Consider the following 17384-nt stretch of genomic DNA (forward strand, 5'->3'; position numbering starts at 1 on the left):
ACTCGCTTTATGAAACAGGGCCCTGGAGTCGATATCATTAATCAAACTTTGTATTTATCAATGCCTTCGCTGTTAACTATCAACGCAACGTTCTTCCCTTGTTCCCGAGACGGATTGGCGGCATGCCACGAACGAACTCGGCTGTGGGAGCAGCTTCTGTAGTTGGGCAGGGCGTGAACTCTGATTTTAATGACCGGTCTCGACAGAATGATGAAGCTTTTGAGGAGTTCTCCGTAAAACAACCTGAGTCTGCTTATCACGATCTTGCGTAAAGACAAAGCGCACACTCACACGTTATGTGAGTGCCTTTTACTTTATGCCGTTTTAGTGCAATGTGAAGCTGACTACATGTTCTTTCCAAGTTTCCTCTTATTAGGTACCCAAATTAACTAAACTAAATTCAGTCGATGTTTTATGGACAAGTTACGACTCATTCGATCTCAAATGGCAGGAACAGTCGTACGCCAGTGTGCTTGTCTCTGTGGTAAAGCGCTGCGTTTGACAGATACGCTCGACCGTATGGGCCCGGTTATGATGTGTGACACTCAGTCGGAGTACCGCGGCACGATCCAACCTCCTCCACTGAACGTCACTGTCACAAAATTAATTAAATATCTTAGAGTGTAGCGTAAGATTATTATGCCGCAAGTTAAAGCGTTAAATTTAAGTCAATACACATCGCTACTTTTCCATCAGTGATGCATATTTCAATAGCATACATCTCGAGTCGTGTTAATCGGCTACTACTTCATATCAAAATCAACAGTCTGTGTCTGATTAGCTCAGTCAACACTGACGCCAACTGACTCATTTTACTGACAGCATCGGAAGCATCACACTTCGCTGAGCTAAAAGCAAAGCCCAGATGATCGATGCGCAGTTTTGCACCATTCATCAGCACATCGTTTGTTTTGTGTTAGTATATTTTGCCGATTTAGAACTGTCACGTCTTTGCCGGCCTTGGCGGCGCGTTGAAATCTATTTCAGCTTTGGTGCGCGATTTATCTGAGCCATTTCTGACCCTGATCATCTCCGAGTCCCGGATGGATGTAACTGTGCTGGAGGGGAGCTGTGTCACGCTGTAAAGTGTCAACTGGTCGGCTCGAGATTCGAGAGTCGACTCGACACAGAATGTGAGTGGCTGTGAGTGTGAACACTACGGCTTCAGAAGCAGGGTCATCGCACTTCAGTGAGGTCAGAAGTGTGAAGAGGAGTGATCTGAAGAACTAGAAGTTTGATACGGCCTCTCAGCTACAGAACAGCCCGTTGGAGAAGGTGTAGAGTGTAGACTATAAAATACTTCGAAGTATTCAAATGAACGTGAGCGGCTTATGCTGATAATTTTACAAACATAGATCTTAACAACATTTTTTTCGAATACCTCAACCGTATAGTCGAAGACTGGCTGGGCTGTCTGCCACCGTCGTCAAGCTTGCCGACCGTCGACTTCTTCGTAAAAACAGGCTTCCGAGAGACCGCTGAGACGGGAAAGGAGGGGAAGGGAGGGAGGGGAGGGGAGGGGAGGGGAGGGGAGGGGAGGGGAGGGAGGAGAGTTTGTCCAGAAGATGGATCGCCCGTGACGTGCCCACGGGACAGATAACTTTTTTAACAGTGCAAATCTGTTTTATGATGAAGCGGATGGTAAGTGGTCGAGAGACAAGATAGATGCGGAGCAGTCTTGGAGGGAGTAAAGATGATGCAATACCATGTGGTCTATTTTAGTTATTACGGTTATGTCTCCCTGTCTCATCGCAGTCCAGTTAGCCCACGAGGATCTAAAATGGCAGCGTCTTCGGAGGAAGTCACATTCACCCCCAGTGGGACGTCCGCTAACGAGGAGTGATGAATGCCTGTACACGCAGTGTGTTGGTGAAACTGATGTTGTTCATTATTTCCTTTCCCTAAGGCCTGAAGCATTTAATTTTATAAGGCTGCTTTCGAGGAAAAGGTTCGATGATTCAATAGCAATATTGGGCGTACCAGTGTGGCTATACCACACCACACCATTCCGCCAAATGGATAAGGATGTGCAGCATACGGCGCACCGATCCCCGTATGAACAGAACATCCGGGTGCCACGATTTCACAGGCGCCGCCGCTAAGTTCGGCGGTCGATATTCCAGCGCAAATAAATCACCGACATTAGCTGCTGGGAGTCGATAAGGAGCCGGCTGTGCTCGGGAGAGTGGCGGCTGTGGGGTGACGGTGCGGTAATGCCCCGTGGCGGACATCTCTCCTCACCAGCACCCATCCGGCTATTGATCGGCCGCCGTGAGCCGGACCGGTCGGCCTGGCGCCGCACCCCCCCCCCCTTCCCCGTCACCCCCGCCCAGTCGGCCCGGGTCGCACACGGAGAGCGTGACCATGCGCGCAGCACGGCACGGTCGGCAGGGCCGCGTGTGGAGCAGGGAAGTGCGCCTCTTCCGCCAGCCACAGGTGGTCCTAGCGAACGCCATGGTACGGCTAGTCTGGTCTGGTCTGACGCACTGATCCCGATGGCCGGACTGGTTTCTGGTTAGACCGATCAGTTTGAGAACGATGGTCATGCTGGTCGCTAATCAGGTCACTGGCTCAGGTTAATGCGCTGATGGTACTATTTTGTAGGGAAGGACTGCATGCAGAAGAATGCTTAAGTACATTTCAAAGTGAGAGTAAATGCTATACTTTGATCAGAGTTTCGTTTTTCGTTTACACCTCTAAAAGAGAAATCTCCCCCACTCATTTCTCCCCTCACCTCAGTCAGTGCTCCCTCATGGCCAGCCCTCCCACAGTGGGACCTCCTGATCTCCCGTCGGAGAGTTGGGGCGCCGATCGGGGAGGGGTGAGGAGAGGGGCGGCTCGGCTGGCGCACCTGTTACTCTTGGCCTCTGTAGTATTGACGTTCTCGCCCGATTCCGTGTCGCTTACCTCAGATGGTGAGAGCGCCGCGCTGCTCCGACGGGTCGAGGTCAGCGGGCCACGCGAGACGAAAACAGACGATCAGACTAGCAGAGACAAGAGGTAGACGAGGAGAGATGAGCAGAGACGAGAAGAGACGATCATGGACGAGCAGAGACGAACTCAGACAAAAATCGTCGGTCGGAAACGATTGCACAGTTGCCAGAGGTCGGACGAAAAAAATGCTTGGTGTCGGGCTAAAGTGACCCCTTTTCTTCAGCACTCAGCAGAGCATTTCTAGCAACTCATTTCTTATAACCTGCTTGTAGCGATTTCTAGTCTTCGATCCCTGATAGTTCAGGTTATGAGATTCTTGTCACTGTACAAACGCTATTTAGCGATGTGGTTCGTTTGCGGCTGCACGCGCGTCCAGGATTAAATTAAACACCAAGGTCACCTGGCAGTCCTTGGACGAAGTCTCAGCTGGCCAGCGTCTCAACTTGCCGACAGCGGACACCGGCTCTAGATTTCCCGAGAGGAATCGTTACTGCGCTGAACCTTCACCAGAGTTTATGGCCAACGCCAGATCAGGTCACAGCAGACACACCACGCTGCTCTGTCCCGGACCAGACACAGGCACTGTCCTCGTTTCACCGCTCTTTGACGGCCATTATCGGATTTCTGCCGTGTGGTAGGCGTCTGTCGCCGTTCTAAGAGCGGGCTGCTGGGAGATCGGGTGTCGCAGTGCGGGGTAAGGCGGTGTCGGCAGCAGCAGGGGCACAGGTCACCTGTCCCGTATCGTCGATCGAACCACCTCCGTGAAAACTGCGGCTGGGATGGATGAAAGCCGCAGCCTCTCTGTCTGCACCACCCACTCTGCGGGCGAGATGAGCCGAGTCGACCACCGGCTCCTCCTCCCAGCACCAGCGGCAACCGACTAAAGTCTGTCCGTCCAGCCCCGCCCCCTGCCCCTCTCTCCCTCCCCGCGAGCCCGTCTCAGCCGCCGCCGTCACCACCGCCCCGCCGCCACCGGACCGCCCCGACAGCCATGGGCCGCGATATAGCCCACATCGCGGCTTCGTGCTGTGAGAAACGTGCCTCCCGCTAAGCTACGAAACCAAAATGAATGCAATAAATCGGAGGCTGAGGTTCTTAAGCTGAAAGCAGAACACTTCACAATTATGCAGCATGAAACTAACGTGGCATACTTGCCACTTTGTTGTTTTTAAATCAACGTTGGATGAGAGCGCAAGTTTTTATTGCGGGAAGAAGCCAAGTGTCTAAATGGCTCATGTGAAACATTATCAGTAAAGATGATTTGCCTTTTTTACTTCAGAAAACATTTTTAACCCTCGCCCGCACATGGGGAGGGGGTGGTTGCCACCCCCCAGGTAGTCTTTCTGCTCTGCACTCAACATTTTTATAGCTAGAAGGCTGATTTTTCGTATAGCTGCTCCTCTATCCTTTCTTGATGTCCACTGAAAATTTCAAGTTTCTGTGATTTTTGGTTTTGGAGATATGACCTTGTTTTTCAGGTCATGTCATGACCCAAATGACCAATTCTCAATACCTATCTTGCGTTGGCTATTGGCCTTGTGAGCTTTTGACACCTTGATTTCGGCCTTTTTTGCCAGTCTTACCTCCCACCTATCATGGAACATGTTGTTCGACGATGTACAGATGTCAAGGTCAGGGTCAAGGTCAACCTAGGTCATCTAGAATAATTGCGTTTTAGGCAAGCTGAATTTACTTTTCGTGAAGTTTTTTGACTGCATTTTTAGTAAAAGCTTCTCAGATCATGATTTCATGTAATATGGACACATAAACACTCGGTGCACACATCAGTATACACACAGACACACACAGACATACAAACACATATCATTGACCTTGACCTAACTTGACCTGAAATGACCTCAGCAGCAAAAATCTGGTCGGGGAGTGTGACAAAGAGGTTCTAGCTGGCTTGGCACCAGAAAATGGCATCGTCATCGGCATATGCTAAGCAGCGCACTTGATATAGTGCACTTCCTGTTTTGGCCCAAAACAGCAACATTTTTTAGTTTGACCTGACCTGGAAAGTCAATGACTGACCTGAGAAGGTAAAACTGGGTATCATTGGATTCGTCTCTTCCCAAAGAATCTTTTTGGTCGTTACCGCGAAGCTCTATCTTCAACAGGAACGAAATGGCGCGGGGGGGGGGGTGGCAACCTAGGATAGGAAAATGGTATGTGCGGGCGAGGGTTAAGAAGCGTATCCTCGATCGCATATTATAAATACGCAATGAATGTGTCACGACTTTGTGCCTTTCTTGGTGCCCGAACGGAGGGAAAGGGCGCCCGACCGTAGATTCCGGGTTTTGCCAATGAATAATCTCGTCTCACCCAGCGGATATCCGTTCCCGTTTCTCGCCGTAAATCTGCGGGGGAGATCCGGCGCACTCCGGAACGTGAATTGGTTTGTCATCGCCCCAGTATTTGCGAGCTAGATTCATGAATAGCATTAGTTAGTGGGACTATTGGACATACCTTACTGAAGATATGTCAACTACATATTTATACTTTGTTGTGCTCCAGCAATTTTTAAGCTTATTTTGGCACGAAAACATTGATCAACTGCTGTCCAACGACAGCACTGACTATCAGTACTAGGCCCCACCCTCGGCATGTTCAGTGGAAGGGCTGCTGGTTCTACAGTAGGTATACATAGTCCTTACCTGTTCAAAGCCGACGCTCTCGTGGCCTCCCCGAGAGCCTTGACCCGCTGCGATCGGTGGCCGCGGCCCGTCTCGTCGCCCCCGCAATCGATACACCGAGCTGCCCGCTGAGCCGACACTTTTCAGGGAACATTTCGGCCGCGTTAACGCCGCCGCCGTCCCAGACAAATATTATCGCAGCCCGACGGCGGCCGAAAACCGGTGTCTGCCCCGGCGGCGACGGACGGGGTGATGGCTCGGAGGGCCATCCAGACACAGGGCCGAATACATCAGCAGACAGTATGACAACCTGTCGTCTCATGGAATGGCATCAGGAGTCAGACACCGAGTGAATTCATAATTATACTGGTCCTCATAGAGCGGAATGTGCTCTTGTTCAGAAAGCATCGACACGACATCGACATCGACGCGAATTTATGTCCGCTTCTGATGGATGTGCTTACGCATGCTATTTTCATTATTTCTCATTGTTGACTGCTATAACACTTTCAAATGGCAATGATTTTGAATACGAGCTCTTCATCCACGTGAATACCCATGCCAATGCAGCATTAGTTTGTCGCTGATAGGACCACAAATCGTATTCATCTCGCCATCTGTTTACGCGCTGCCTCTGGGCCGTCGAGTGGCCGTGTACAGTCGTCAGCCGTCTCTGAGGAGGCTGTGAGTGTGATCCAGGCCGGCGGCTGGAGCGCCTCCAGCTGCCATCAGCCGGCCGTCCCGCCTCTTATTCACACGCGCAGCCGTCGCTATTTCGGTCGGCGGAGTCGGCCGAGCGGCGACCAACGCACACGGCGGGAGGTCCCTCCCTCTCCGGCCCCGGCGGTGGCACCGCGAGACAACAGCGGCAGCGGAACGGCCCGCCGGCCGCGGTATGGCATATCGGATGAGGTGGCCCTGGTCTCGGAAGGTTAACTGCCACCATGGGAAGAGTAAATCACTTGAGATGATTTTGTTTATGCTGAACGATGACCCACTTGACTTTGAATATAAAAGTGCGTTTCTATTCAATCCCGGAAGCGTGAAATTTAGATGTGTGCAATAAAGTCCTCAAAGAGAAAACGTCTTAGCGCGTTTTTAATTTATGTGTGAATTGTGAATATTGGCCAGCAAACTAAATTAGCATCACCTAGAGAATAGTTAATGAGATAAGAGACCATATGCTCGCATATTTATTTATTTGCGTAACTGTTATATGCCATGTAGTTGACGTGTGTAGTTATTCAGTGCCAATCCATTTTTATCGAGCACGACACTGATCACAACTCAACCTGAAAAGAAACACTCGATCTTTAGCCTCTGAAAGCATTGCTCCTTCAGATAATTTTATCAGAACTTTACGACGACTGAATGTTGGTATTCGTAAGTGAGCTGAAACCGGCATTGGAGCGATGCAGAGCAGGGACCTGGCTGTGACCTCGTCTGGCCTACTGGCCTTCTGTCAGGGCCGGCAGCCGGCTGGGCTGGTCCGATTGGGACGCCCGCCAGCGCCGCTCTGGAGCTTTTCCATTGTGGGGACTCTGAAGGCCGGAAAAGTCGTGGCCGGCGTGGGTACAGGCAGTCTGGTAAGGGCACTGGCAGACCTGGCTGGCAAGCGTGACGAGCAAACACAGATGATAGTCTAAGTTTAGAGAGTTTACGTGGGTCCATGTGACAGCCAGTCTACCGGTGACTTCAGGTGACTGCTGCACCCCGTCTTTCTACAGCATAGGTCGGTCCTGAGAGAAGAACCGTACAGGAGGGAAAGACCCGATGCATGTAAATGGTCGTGCAAGCCATGAAAACTGTTCAGGAACTTTAACCATACGAGCACCATGGAGATCAAGGCTGGCCCAAGGGGACCTCAGTGGACCATTCGGGTAAAACTGGACCACGGAACCAGTCGTCCGCTGAGCCAGTTGTAGGCATCTCACCGCGCGCCGGCCGGGTAATTCGGGACCTCTGAGCCTCGACTGCCCACAGCTACCGGCTGCCCGAGAGCATAAACAGTCGCGCTTAAACAAACGCCGAGTGGGAGCCAACTGGACGCGCCGCGGCGCGGCCGGCCGGTCCGAGGCCGTAGCTGGTTCGGGTCGTGTCGACATACTGATGGGGGGAGCAGGTGTGACCGGGGCCGACGCCGACTCCGACACGGAGGTCGGCCGGCACAGAGGTGCTCAGAGGCGTCCGGAATCGTCCAGATCGGCCCGGCTCTGCTCCTGTGCTCTGGGAGTGGGCTAAGCTCTGCGCCATGTAGTTCTGCCTCAACGGGTCTTCGTTTTCGCCACTGCGCTCGCCCGCCATCTCCTCATCTCATTTCGTCTTATCAATAGACCTCTACATACCTAGGTCTATGCCTTATCCGACCCCGTCTGGTTGTGTCGCCTTTACCACGTGTCTGGCGAGGTTGACGTTCCTTTGCAGCGCTCCTCACTCCTGTCGCCATACCCCGGACGGCCCGGACGAGTCAGAGATGACTGTAGTGGGGTGTGAAATGTCGCTGTCGTCGCTCTTGTCGTGCTCGCAGATCAATGTATTGGCTCAAAGTGGCTCAGCATGTGTTGGCAGCGTGCGTGGGGACGAACCTGAGGCGTCCCGCTGGGTAAGAAGTCTGTGTCAAAGTTGAGTTATGCTGTGTTTGCTTTTGATCACAGCACTTTTTTATGAGAAAAGTCTCAGTTTGAGTTAATCCGATAACTTTTATTATAAATTGAACTGCTTGTTTCAACCGTTCATAGCCAAGTAAGAAAACGAAGTTGAACGAGTTCTTCCTTTTTCGTTCACTCAAATTGTGTTCATTGAGCCGCAGTCGGTGATTACTTTACGCCCGTTCGGACACACGCATGGTGTCATGCAAAAACATTTGTGTGAAGCCAACCACAATCAGCATATTAAAGCTCTCTTAGGCTTAATTAAGACGTAAGGGAACACTGAAAGTGAGGATCCAGACGAGGCTCTCGCAGCCGGTGTATCTCTCTTCATCTCTTGAGTATATCTCAGGGACCACCGTCTCCATTGTGTCTGTGAGGGTCACCAGCACCGCGTCCGACCATCCACAGCCGTCCGAGTGTTGACAGAGCGGTGTCAATGGCCGGAAACCCCGCCCGGCTGATCGAGCTGATAGCTCCGCCAACAGCTCTCCCAGCTGACAGGACCGCGGAGCAGAAATCACCGGACCGGCGGCGCCGTCACTCCTGTCAGAGAACGACCGTGTGATGGTGTCGTACAGCTCGTGAAGTATATGGGACGCTAACGTGATGCAACGAACCGGAAATATTTTCATCGGATTGTGACATTCATATTATCACTTGGCTGCCGCCCAGTTGAGCCGGCACTCGGCTTGCGCCAAGGGAGTTGGAAATATTTAATGCAAGATAATGGTAATTTAGATGTTGTGCTTGGAGCAAAATGACCTCAGGTATGAAACACAGACAGACAGTAACAGTGCAGGTAAATTTATAGCCATGACCTATGTCTTATTTCTGGGTTGTTACTTAACTTGATGAAAGATCTGTCTTACTTTTTGTGAAAAACAGTAAATTATCTTACCTTTTCCGAGAAATTTCCTGAATGTTCTGTTGTGCATTTCCACTTCTGTTGTTTTTAAATGCACTGTAACGTCCTACTCTGTTCTTGCATTTATAATTTGAACGTAACAATATAAGTAGCTAAAGAGCTCTACTAAGAGCACATAAATTCCATAGGCGATGAATTGTGAAGCAGTCAATTCAACAGTTTTGAGTTACAACAACAGGCTACGAATTAAGTATTTATTCAAAACCATACTGAAATACACTTGGAAATAAGTGCTGTTCTGAAGATTACCCTAATTACCCTGGCTAATAATATTGTTGTGGTTAACCATAAAGTCATCCTAAGCTGCACGTAAGGGCAGCGGTGCCGTGCGGCACAGCATGCGCCAGGCGTCGCACAGAGAGACATCTATCGTCAGGATCTGGAACTAGCGTGCCGTGCGTTATGAGATCCATCAGGCGACACTCCAGGTCGCGTGAATGGTGTCGGCCGCTGCTCCGACTGCTCTCACCTTGACTGCCGCTTTCACAACTCCTCTCCCTGCCCCTCTCCCCTCCCCGAGGCCCCTCCACCCACCGGGTTGGCACGGCGGCCGACGGACGGTGGCGGCCGCGGCGCCCGTCTGCCCTGTCGGAAGGCACCACGGCGTGACGTCATCACTGACCCTGGCCGGGGGCCGCGCCACCTCTGAGGGACCAGCCGGCCCCGCGGCCTTCGCTGCCGGCTCCCCAGAGAGGTGGGAGTGTGTATAGACCTGCCGTCTGCTCTCGAGGGACTGGGAAGGGTGGATGGTGAGCGGGGAACCGAAGGCGTACCGAGTTAGATAAATACTGCACGTGCGTATTTTTGACTTGGCTGGGGCTTATCAGTGCAATGAAGTTTGAAAATACGTTTAGAATTTACCATGAATGATATCAATACATTCAGTTTCTAATTCATACATTTAATTCATGGCTTAAGTACATCAGCATTCAGCAATCACATTTTCGGGATGTGCTCTTTTATAGTACATAACTATACATTCACCAATAAAACTATAGTTTCATTGTGCAAATTAGCTCATTTGACCATTTATTAGGAAAATTTCGTTACAGATGAACATCATTTCCCTTCCGATTGAAGCGCAGCATTCCTCGAGGCTTCCAGTGGTATGTCAAACTGATCTGGAAATTGCATCATGATATCATTTTTAAAGTTACTGATGGTTTTGCTCAAGGGGTCACAAGCTCGTTTTCCGTTATCAGATCTAAGGTGCCGGCTCGTTTTGATGTAAGTGAATAATCTTTATCTGATCGACAGACATAACAGAATAATAAACCAGTCCCTGCTACTAATAAGAATGCCTTTCCGAGAACCTTCTCAATAGTACCTTTTCAGACCATACACAGCTCTTCCGTAAATTATTATGATTAGGAGCCAGACTCATTCAGACAGTCAGACGGCCCGGCCCTTTCAACTACGCCGCCAGTTGATCAATAATCATGTAAACTAGCAATGTGGAGCCGCAGCTTCATCGAATTGTTCATTTGTTGTTCCTGCTAGTTCGCGAGTCGATCGTTGTTTGCAAGGGCTACAAACATGGTTCGAGCATGAGTTGCATACTGTCAGTTACGAAGCATACCGAATGCGTCTCGCTGGGTTGTTGAGCATGGTTCGAGCGCATGTCGAGCAATGTTCAAGCATTTCCGGACGGATGGACTGTGCGCTGCTCCAGCGAGCGACGCGTCCAGCGTCTCCTGTGATCGGCTCGGACCGAACTTCGTGTTCAACTAGCGCCGGTGTAAGTGGTTCGTGCAGGTCACCACGGACTCTGTTGTGCGTGCCTGACTGTGAATGTGGCGCCGACCTGCGCGTCCGATCAGCTCACGTTCCTCGTTTAACGCCTGAGAGCGAGGCTATATTTTCTACAATAAACAGTTCAAATCAGAAAAAAATTGAAGCGAGTGGTTAACTCATCACCTGTATTCAAATGTAGGAACCGCGAATCGAACATCAGAGGACCGTGTGGCTTCTGTCACTGGCCGCGGTCGCCGATTTCTGTTTGAAATACAGACGTCTGTTTTGGAGACTGTGATGAGGGGTGGCAATAAATTGTGCTATCATATGGGATAGATGTGTATACGTTTTCAACGACATTGCTGACTTTAAATTGCATGTCAGCTTGAAATCGATTAGCAAAAACTTAACGCGCAAAACCGGTGAAGGGGGCGCGGGCGAGGTAGCGTTGTGGGTCCGTGGTGTCATTCGTAAGAAGCCCTGCTTAGCGGGGACCCTGGCCCACAGCAACCAATTTAGCCATTCGAAAAAAAAATCTTAAAAATGACCCATTTAATTGCCCCATGGCAATATGCTGTTTACATACACTCGTAGATTTTACATTTACATTGTTCCGCATTATGGGATATTTTTGGCATGGATAGGATTTTAAATTAGAAGAAATATTATGTCTTGCTACATCGATAGAAAACATATTCCTCATATAATCTGTTTCCTCCATAACTTTTTTGCACCACATTAAATGCTCAGTGTCTCACTGACCCAGAGTTAGCCAGATAAATCACCGGACATCACTCCCAGGCGATGGTGGCGAGGAGCGAGCGTGTCGCCGTCTCGCGCAGTTTGCTCTGCGTGGAGCGGCCAGTGCGCTCCGTCTCCATCAACATTCCACTGTCTGGTCTGTCGACTCTGGTCGCTCGTGCGTTCCTTCCCTCCCCTCCCCTCCCGGAGGCAGGTGGGCGGCTGACCCCAGTCCGGACCAACGCGGCGGTCAGGACCCCCGCAGAGAGGCAGTCAGCAGGGGTATGTCCGATAGGTGAGCTGCTCCCCCGTCAGAGATGTTCAACTCCAACGTGGATGGATGCTGCTTGACACGTGTTGAGCGCAGGTCAGCTGGTGTGGCCGCGCGGCGGTGTTTTGACTGGCCGTGCAGGGGCTGACGCGGCGCGGGCCGTGGTTCTGGTGAGCCCGGCCGCCGTAGCCGGCCGCGCGCGGAGAACGGCCGGTCGGAATTAGCCCGGCTGAGTTATGCACCGTCTGAGAACGGACGCTATTTGTGTTGGCCGCCGGCTGGCTCTCGTCAATCACACATGTTTTATAAGGTGATTTCGTGTGCCGAACTGCATGAGAGATGTTTGTGAACACCATGGGTGTGTTCCTCTCGCTTGCTGTGCGTCTGAAGTTGGAAGTTTTTCATCCAAACCACAATGGCATGTAACCTCTGAGTCGGCTGGGTGTCGACTGTCGACTGTCGTCAGCGTGCGTCTCTCTCAGAACAATGGCTGTCTCGGCGCTGCCTCGTCTGAAAACAGGCTGCGTTGCCAAGTCAATCCTGACCCGGCCATCAATATTGTCGGCGGGCTAACCTGCGGGGTCTCCTGACAGTGTGAGATTTGCCGATTATCCGAAGGGTGAAGACTCGTTTACAGAAGGAGGATGTGATTCACCGTGTCCGGAAGTCTAAAACTGAATCTGGTGTTCGGCTGCCAACATGGATTTGATGAGAGCTTAAAAACAGCTTGTTTTACTTGCGTTGTTGGAGGTGTCTAATGGCTCGCAGCGTGATGAGCACAGCAGGCTCTATACTAACGAAGCTGCTTAGTTTTGGGGATCGTTTACAAAGTCGCAAGTTCTTGAAATTTTGATGTCATCTGACATTAATCAGGATGACGGCGGCTAATGGGTGCAAAATATGATTTTGAAAAGATGCATTTTGTTGAGGAAAATTTCCATCATGGTATCATAAATTGGCGTTGATATTTGGTACAAAGCAATGCTGTATGGTGTTGCATACCTATAGCCGTAACTTTTACTTCGATTTTCTTATACCAAACGGTAATTTTGGATGCGCTCTACAAATAGGGACGAAGACATGTTTATTTGAATGAAAAGTTCAGTATGACCTTTTTTAAGTCTGATAAGGCTCGTCTGCTGAAATTATGATGCTACAAAATATGACTTGCATTGAGCTTCGTTGGGTGACATGAAAACGGCAATGACCATTGCGCGGATAAAGTTTAAATCTAATCCCACTTTACAAAAGATAAAACTGGGTGCAAACTGTAGACCTGGATAAGTGTGTTTTTAAGTCATCCACTGTCCACAGAGGCTTACAAAAAGGCATACTTTTTATTCATCAACAGTCTAAGCTATCAAATGACAATGATGAATAAAATCGTATTCTGTCTTATCTAATACCCACTCCCAAAATCTGGTTGCAAGTCGCATTATCCACTAAGTCACTCGTGCAGCCCTCTCCGGAACTCCGCTTCTCGCACTGACACGCACCACTCGCCTTCAGTCTCCCCTGCGAGCACCCGTGAGCGTGACACCGCGCATCTGAGGTGCCGTGTCAGCGGGGCTGTCAGCCGCGACTCCTGGCCCTGGCGCCGCATCAAAGGGTGCACCGGCCACCAGTTGGGCGGCGCCCGCTCTCCGGCCGCGCCGGGCCGCGTGCACTGGTCGACATGGCCCGGCTGCGGGTACTCACCATCACCTCAGGGAGAGGGAGGGAGGGAGAAAGAGAGGGGGTGATACGGCGCGGCCGGGAGACTCTCTCCAGGAATGCTTTGATCCAGGGCACATAACAATGCCGTGGGTATTTATGGATAGCTGCCGAATAATTGAAGACTCCGCCAGCCAAGGTGGTGTTCGCAGACACTTGGCATGGAGAGGAGTGGGGGTCAAGACTTGGGCCAGATCCGAGCCGATAACACTTTTTATCTTGTTTTATATAGTAGTTAGAACCTGCCTGTAGCTTTTTAAAAAGGTGTTTATGTTGAAAGTCATATATTCAGTACGGTCACTATCTTCACGCAAAGTGACAGACACTTGACAATGTTGACAATGTTGATAACGTGACAACTGACAATGTTGCGTATACAGCAAAATGTATGCAAAAATGACATCATGCATGCTCAGTTACACTTACCGCCCATTTAGGTCGGCACATGGTTATTCACTTTGTATTGGGATTTTCTTTAGGCTTTACAGCACAATTTCACGTAAACCACGAATGCTTAGCGCTCCGATGTGCCCTTGTGGCTTTTCCAAAATGTCATCATATTTGCGAATCGTTTTAATCCCTCTCTCCGATGGAGTCTGTTCACACTAAAAGCTGAGAGAGGTGAGCTTTCGGAAGTGAAGACATCCTACGAGTATAGTAGGTATGCAGCTCACTTTTGGCAGCAGTAGGTGCCCACTACCCTGGCTGGTAGAGGGCGTTACGTGACGACCATTGGGGAGCTATCCCAGCGACTGCAGAGGGCGCGGCTTTACCTACATCCCGGAGAGAAGTGCAATAGAGGACGCGCAACTGCAACCAAGACATGCACCATAATGAGGCGCATTTCATGTACTTTTGTAGTGGCCGGGGCCCTCATATTCCACCAGTGGTATACACCGTATGTTGATGATCCATGATGCAAGCGACCAACTGCATGATCTCCTCATAGGTATGTATCCGTATCCATTTTAAATCCTTGTAACTATCTACATGTATATCTACTTATGTATACCTATCTACCTACCTACCTACTTACCAACGACAGTATGTATATAGTAGCACGTTTTGGCAGTGGTCGACAAACGACTGAGCAACCAGTGTGAGCCCTGGAAGTCAGCCCTGCACGTGATCGCACGGTTGGGTGCTCGTGAGTTGCACTACAACCGTGATTCATGAAAATACGAAACTACATAGCTTAATGTCTAACGATATGCGACGTTTCAACGTGATCGGCGTTATTATATCGAAACAATCATGACACCTGATTCAAATAGGTACGGTGTGGTAATCCGTGGTGAGCCCGCAACACACCACCATGGCAGCCTGAACTGATGGACGACGATGCCTCTCCGTCCTTAGCGCTTCTCGTCGTCTGACAGACCCAGACACGGACGCGTCTCACTGTGCTGCCTCTCCGGGGCAGTGTCCGTCTCCGAGATCTGGCTGCTCAGGTCCTTCCACGCTGCTCCAGACCCTCCCTCGGCTGTCGCAGCCCCTTCTGAAGCTGCCTTGGCTCCTCTCCTAGCTGCTCCGGCCCTTCCCACAGCTGCTCGTGTCGTCTCTTGCGGAGCTGGCCGGGCTGCCACCTCTCCACCCGCGATGTCCACTCCTCGTCTGAGCCACACCGCTGCTCGCCACCGGCCTTTCTGCCGCCGCCGCCGTCCTCCTGTGTCGGTCCTGGAATACGGCGGGTCAGGCAGAGGTCAGCGCGACTCACACAGAGGTAATGACTGGTCAGGTAGAGGTCAGGGTAGGTCAAGCAGAGATCAGGTCAGGTCAGACAGAGATCATTGTAGTTCAGTGTCGGGCAGCAGGACGAAATTCGAGAGTCGGACTGTAGTCAGGTACTCGCCTTTGTATGGAGTGTAAGATGCTGTCGCCCTGACGCCGCTCACAAAGTATGTAACTATGTAAGTAATACAGTCAATCGCCTCCACTCTGGATTGTCGCATTTTCGTTCATATAGTGCTTCTCTCCACCTTAATAATATTCCGTCAGTGTTATAGAAGCCAAACCAGATGACAATGCAGCGGTAATAGTCATGGTGATGACTATACTCTGTTCCGTTTCAAGTTTGCAGCCGAAGTGCCCTGCTGAAAGCAGTGCGTGATTTCTGTATATATAGCTCTTACATTTTAAGACGCAAATTCTTGAGAGGAGGAGCGATCTGCCGAAGAAACTCCGACTGCAAACTTGGTATGGAACAGACTATAGCAGCTAAAAACAAAAACAAAAAACATCACGCTATCTCACCTTGCTGAAGCCGTTGCTGCTCCAGCAGAGCCTTGTCGCTTTCCTTCTCCAGATCCGTCTCCAGTTCCTTCTGTAGGCACTGGTATCTTCTCCCGCATACCTCGAGATGTCTCATCGCTTCCTCCTCTAGCCGGCAGTTTGGATATCTCTTCTCTAGCTCTAGTGACTCTCGTCGATGTCTCTGCTCCATCTCTTGCCACTGCAGATGCAGCTTCTGCTGAAGACTGTCCCATTGCACCTGGTGATTTTCCTCCAGCTCTTTCCACCTTTGCATCTGTGATCGTGTTCGCATTTTCTGATTCTGATTCTGATGAAGCTCTATGCGTTCGTTGTAGTGATGCAAGCGCAAGCCCCACCACCCTTGGTTGTGTTTCAGTTGTAGCTTCTGGCGCTCCTCAGCGTGTCTTTCGTTCAGTCTAAGTTTGTGCCGGTAGCCTCGTCGCTCCGTAGCTCTCCACTGCACCTCGTGTTGCTGCTCCAGCTCCTGCCAGCGCCGCTGGTGTCTCTGCTTCAGGAGCCGCCACCGCTCCTGGTGAAGGGGAGGCACACCCTCCGACGTCCGCTCCTCGTCTCCGCCGCGCTGCTCCTCGTCAGTGGTTTCTCCATCGTTGTCAGATTGTGGCGAGCCTGAAATTCACTGTAGGTCAGGCAGGCTACCCAAGGGACCATCGACATACGAGCATATCAGCAGCAGACAAGAATTGCAGGTTGAAAATGCTCGAGGATGAAAAGCGATGATAATGAGGGAATGAGAATAAAACAGGGCTGCGGAGTCAGAGTCGGAGTCGGAGTCGGTCGGAGTCGACAGTTCTTCCGGGAGTCGGAGTCGGAGTCGGGGTTGGTTTTTGAAAGCCGGAATCGGAGTCGGAGTCGGAGTCGGAGTCGGAGTCGGAGTCGCCGAAAATCCATCGACTCCGCAGCCCTGGAATAAATTACATCCTTGTACGAAACCTCGTCATTTATATGGATGAGCTCTATGCGTTCGTTATAACTGTAACTGTACCTGTGACTGTGAAACCGACCCATGGGTTTCATTATGGGGAGTTGCGACCTCTCCCAATTCTCCCCATGATGCCCCTGGCACCGGCTGTGGCAGTTATCTCACCTTGTGTGCCGGTGTCGTCCACCGCCAGGTAGTATGGCATCAGCTGCCATCGCACAGTGGCCCTTTTTCAGAATTAGCACGCATAAATTCAAAATATTTTTTCTCTTCTTTTGAGTAAAAAGCAGTCTAATCGTGTGCAAAACATTCCAAACTATCCGATGGTGCCATTTTTACCTCCTAAAAAAATAATTATCTTTGGTAAAACTGACCGCAAAATCGAAGTTTGTCGAGAGGCGCGCGGACACCACCGGCGGACCCTAAAAAGTAGGGTGATATGAACATCAATTTGTAAGGCTTTCGGTGAGAAAATATTAAAAATTAGTGGCATGGCTGTGAAGCTGAGTTTACGTAGAAGCCCTAGAAACCACAACTTTCATTATATAAACTGAAATAGACCACTTTTGCCGAATATTGTGGA

At 50.5% G+C, this 17384-nt stretch overlaps 1 protein-coding gene across 1 annotated transcript; it reads right to left on the reverse strand.

The window, feature by feature from the left end:
• Window positions 1-13878: 13878 nt before the first annotated feature.
• LOC122367491 (golgin subfamily A member 6-like protein 7) lies at window positions 13879-17142 on the reverse strand. The gene is made up of 3 exons (XM_043340601.1): window positions 16967-17142; window positions 15862-16488; window positions 13879-15285 (listed from the first exon to the last, which is right to left on the reverse strand). Exons 1-3 carry the CDS (start codon window positions 17004-17006, stop codon window positions 15056-15058), a joined length of 897 nt encoding a protein of 298 aa, XP_043196536.1. The 5' UTR covers window positions 17007-17142; the 3' UTR covers window positions 13879-15055.
• Window positions 17143-17384: the final 242 nt, after the last annotated feature.

Source organism: Amphibalanus amphitrite, unplaced genomic scaffold, assembly GCF_019059575.1.
Source record: "Amphibalanus amphitrite isolate SeventyFive unplaced genomic scaffold, NRLGWU_Aamphi_draft 000873F_arrow, whole genome shotgun sequence".
NCBI lineage: Eukaryota > Metazoa > Arthropoda > Thecostraca > Balanomorpha > Balanidae > Amphibalanus > Amphibalanus amphitrite.

Coding starts and splice junctions, on each gene's coding strand:
- LOC122367491 (XM_043340601.1), bottom strand. CDS start 17,006: ATGCCATACTACCTGGCGGTGGACGACACCGGCACACAAG. Junction 16,489..16,966: donor GGACGACACCGGCACACAAG/GTGAGATAACTG, acceptor AGTGAATTTCAG/GCTCGCCACAATCTGACAAC. Junction 15,286..15,861: donor GCAGCAACGGCTTCAGCAAG/GTGAGATAGCGT, acceptor GCCGTATTCCAG/GACCGACACAGGAGGACGGC.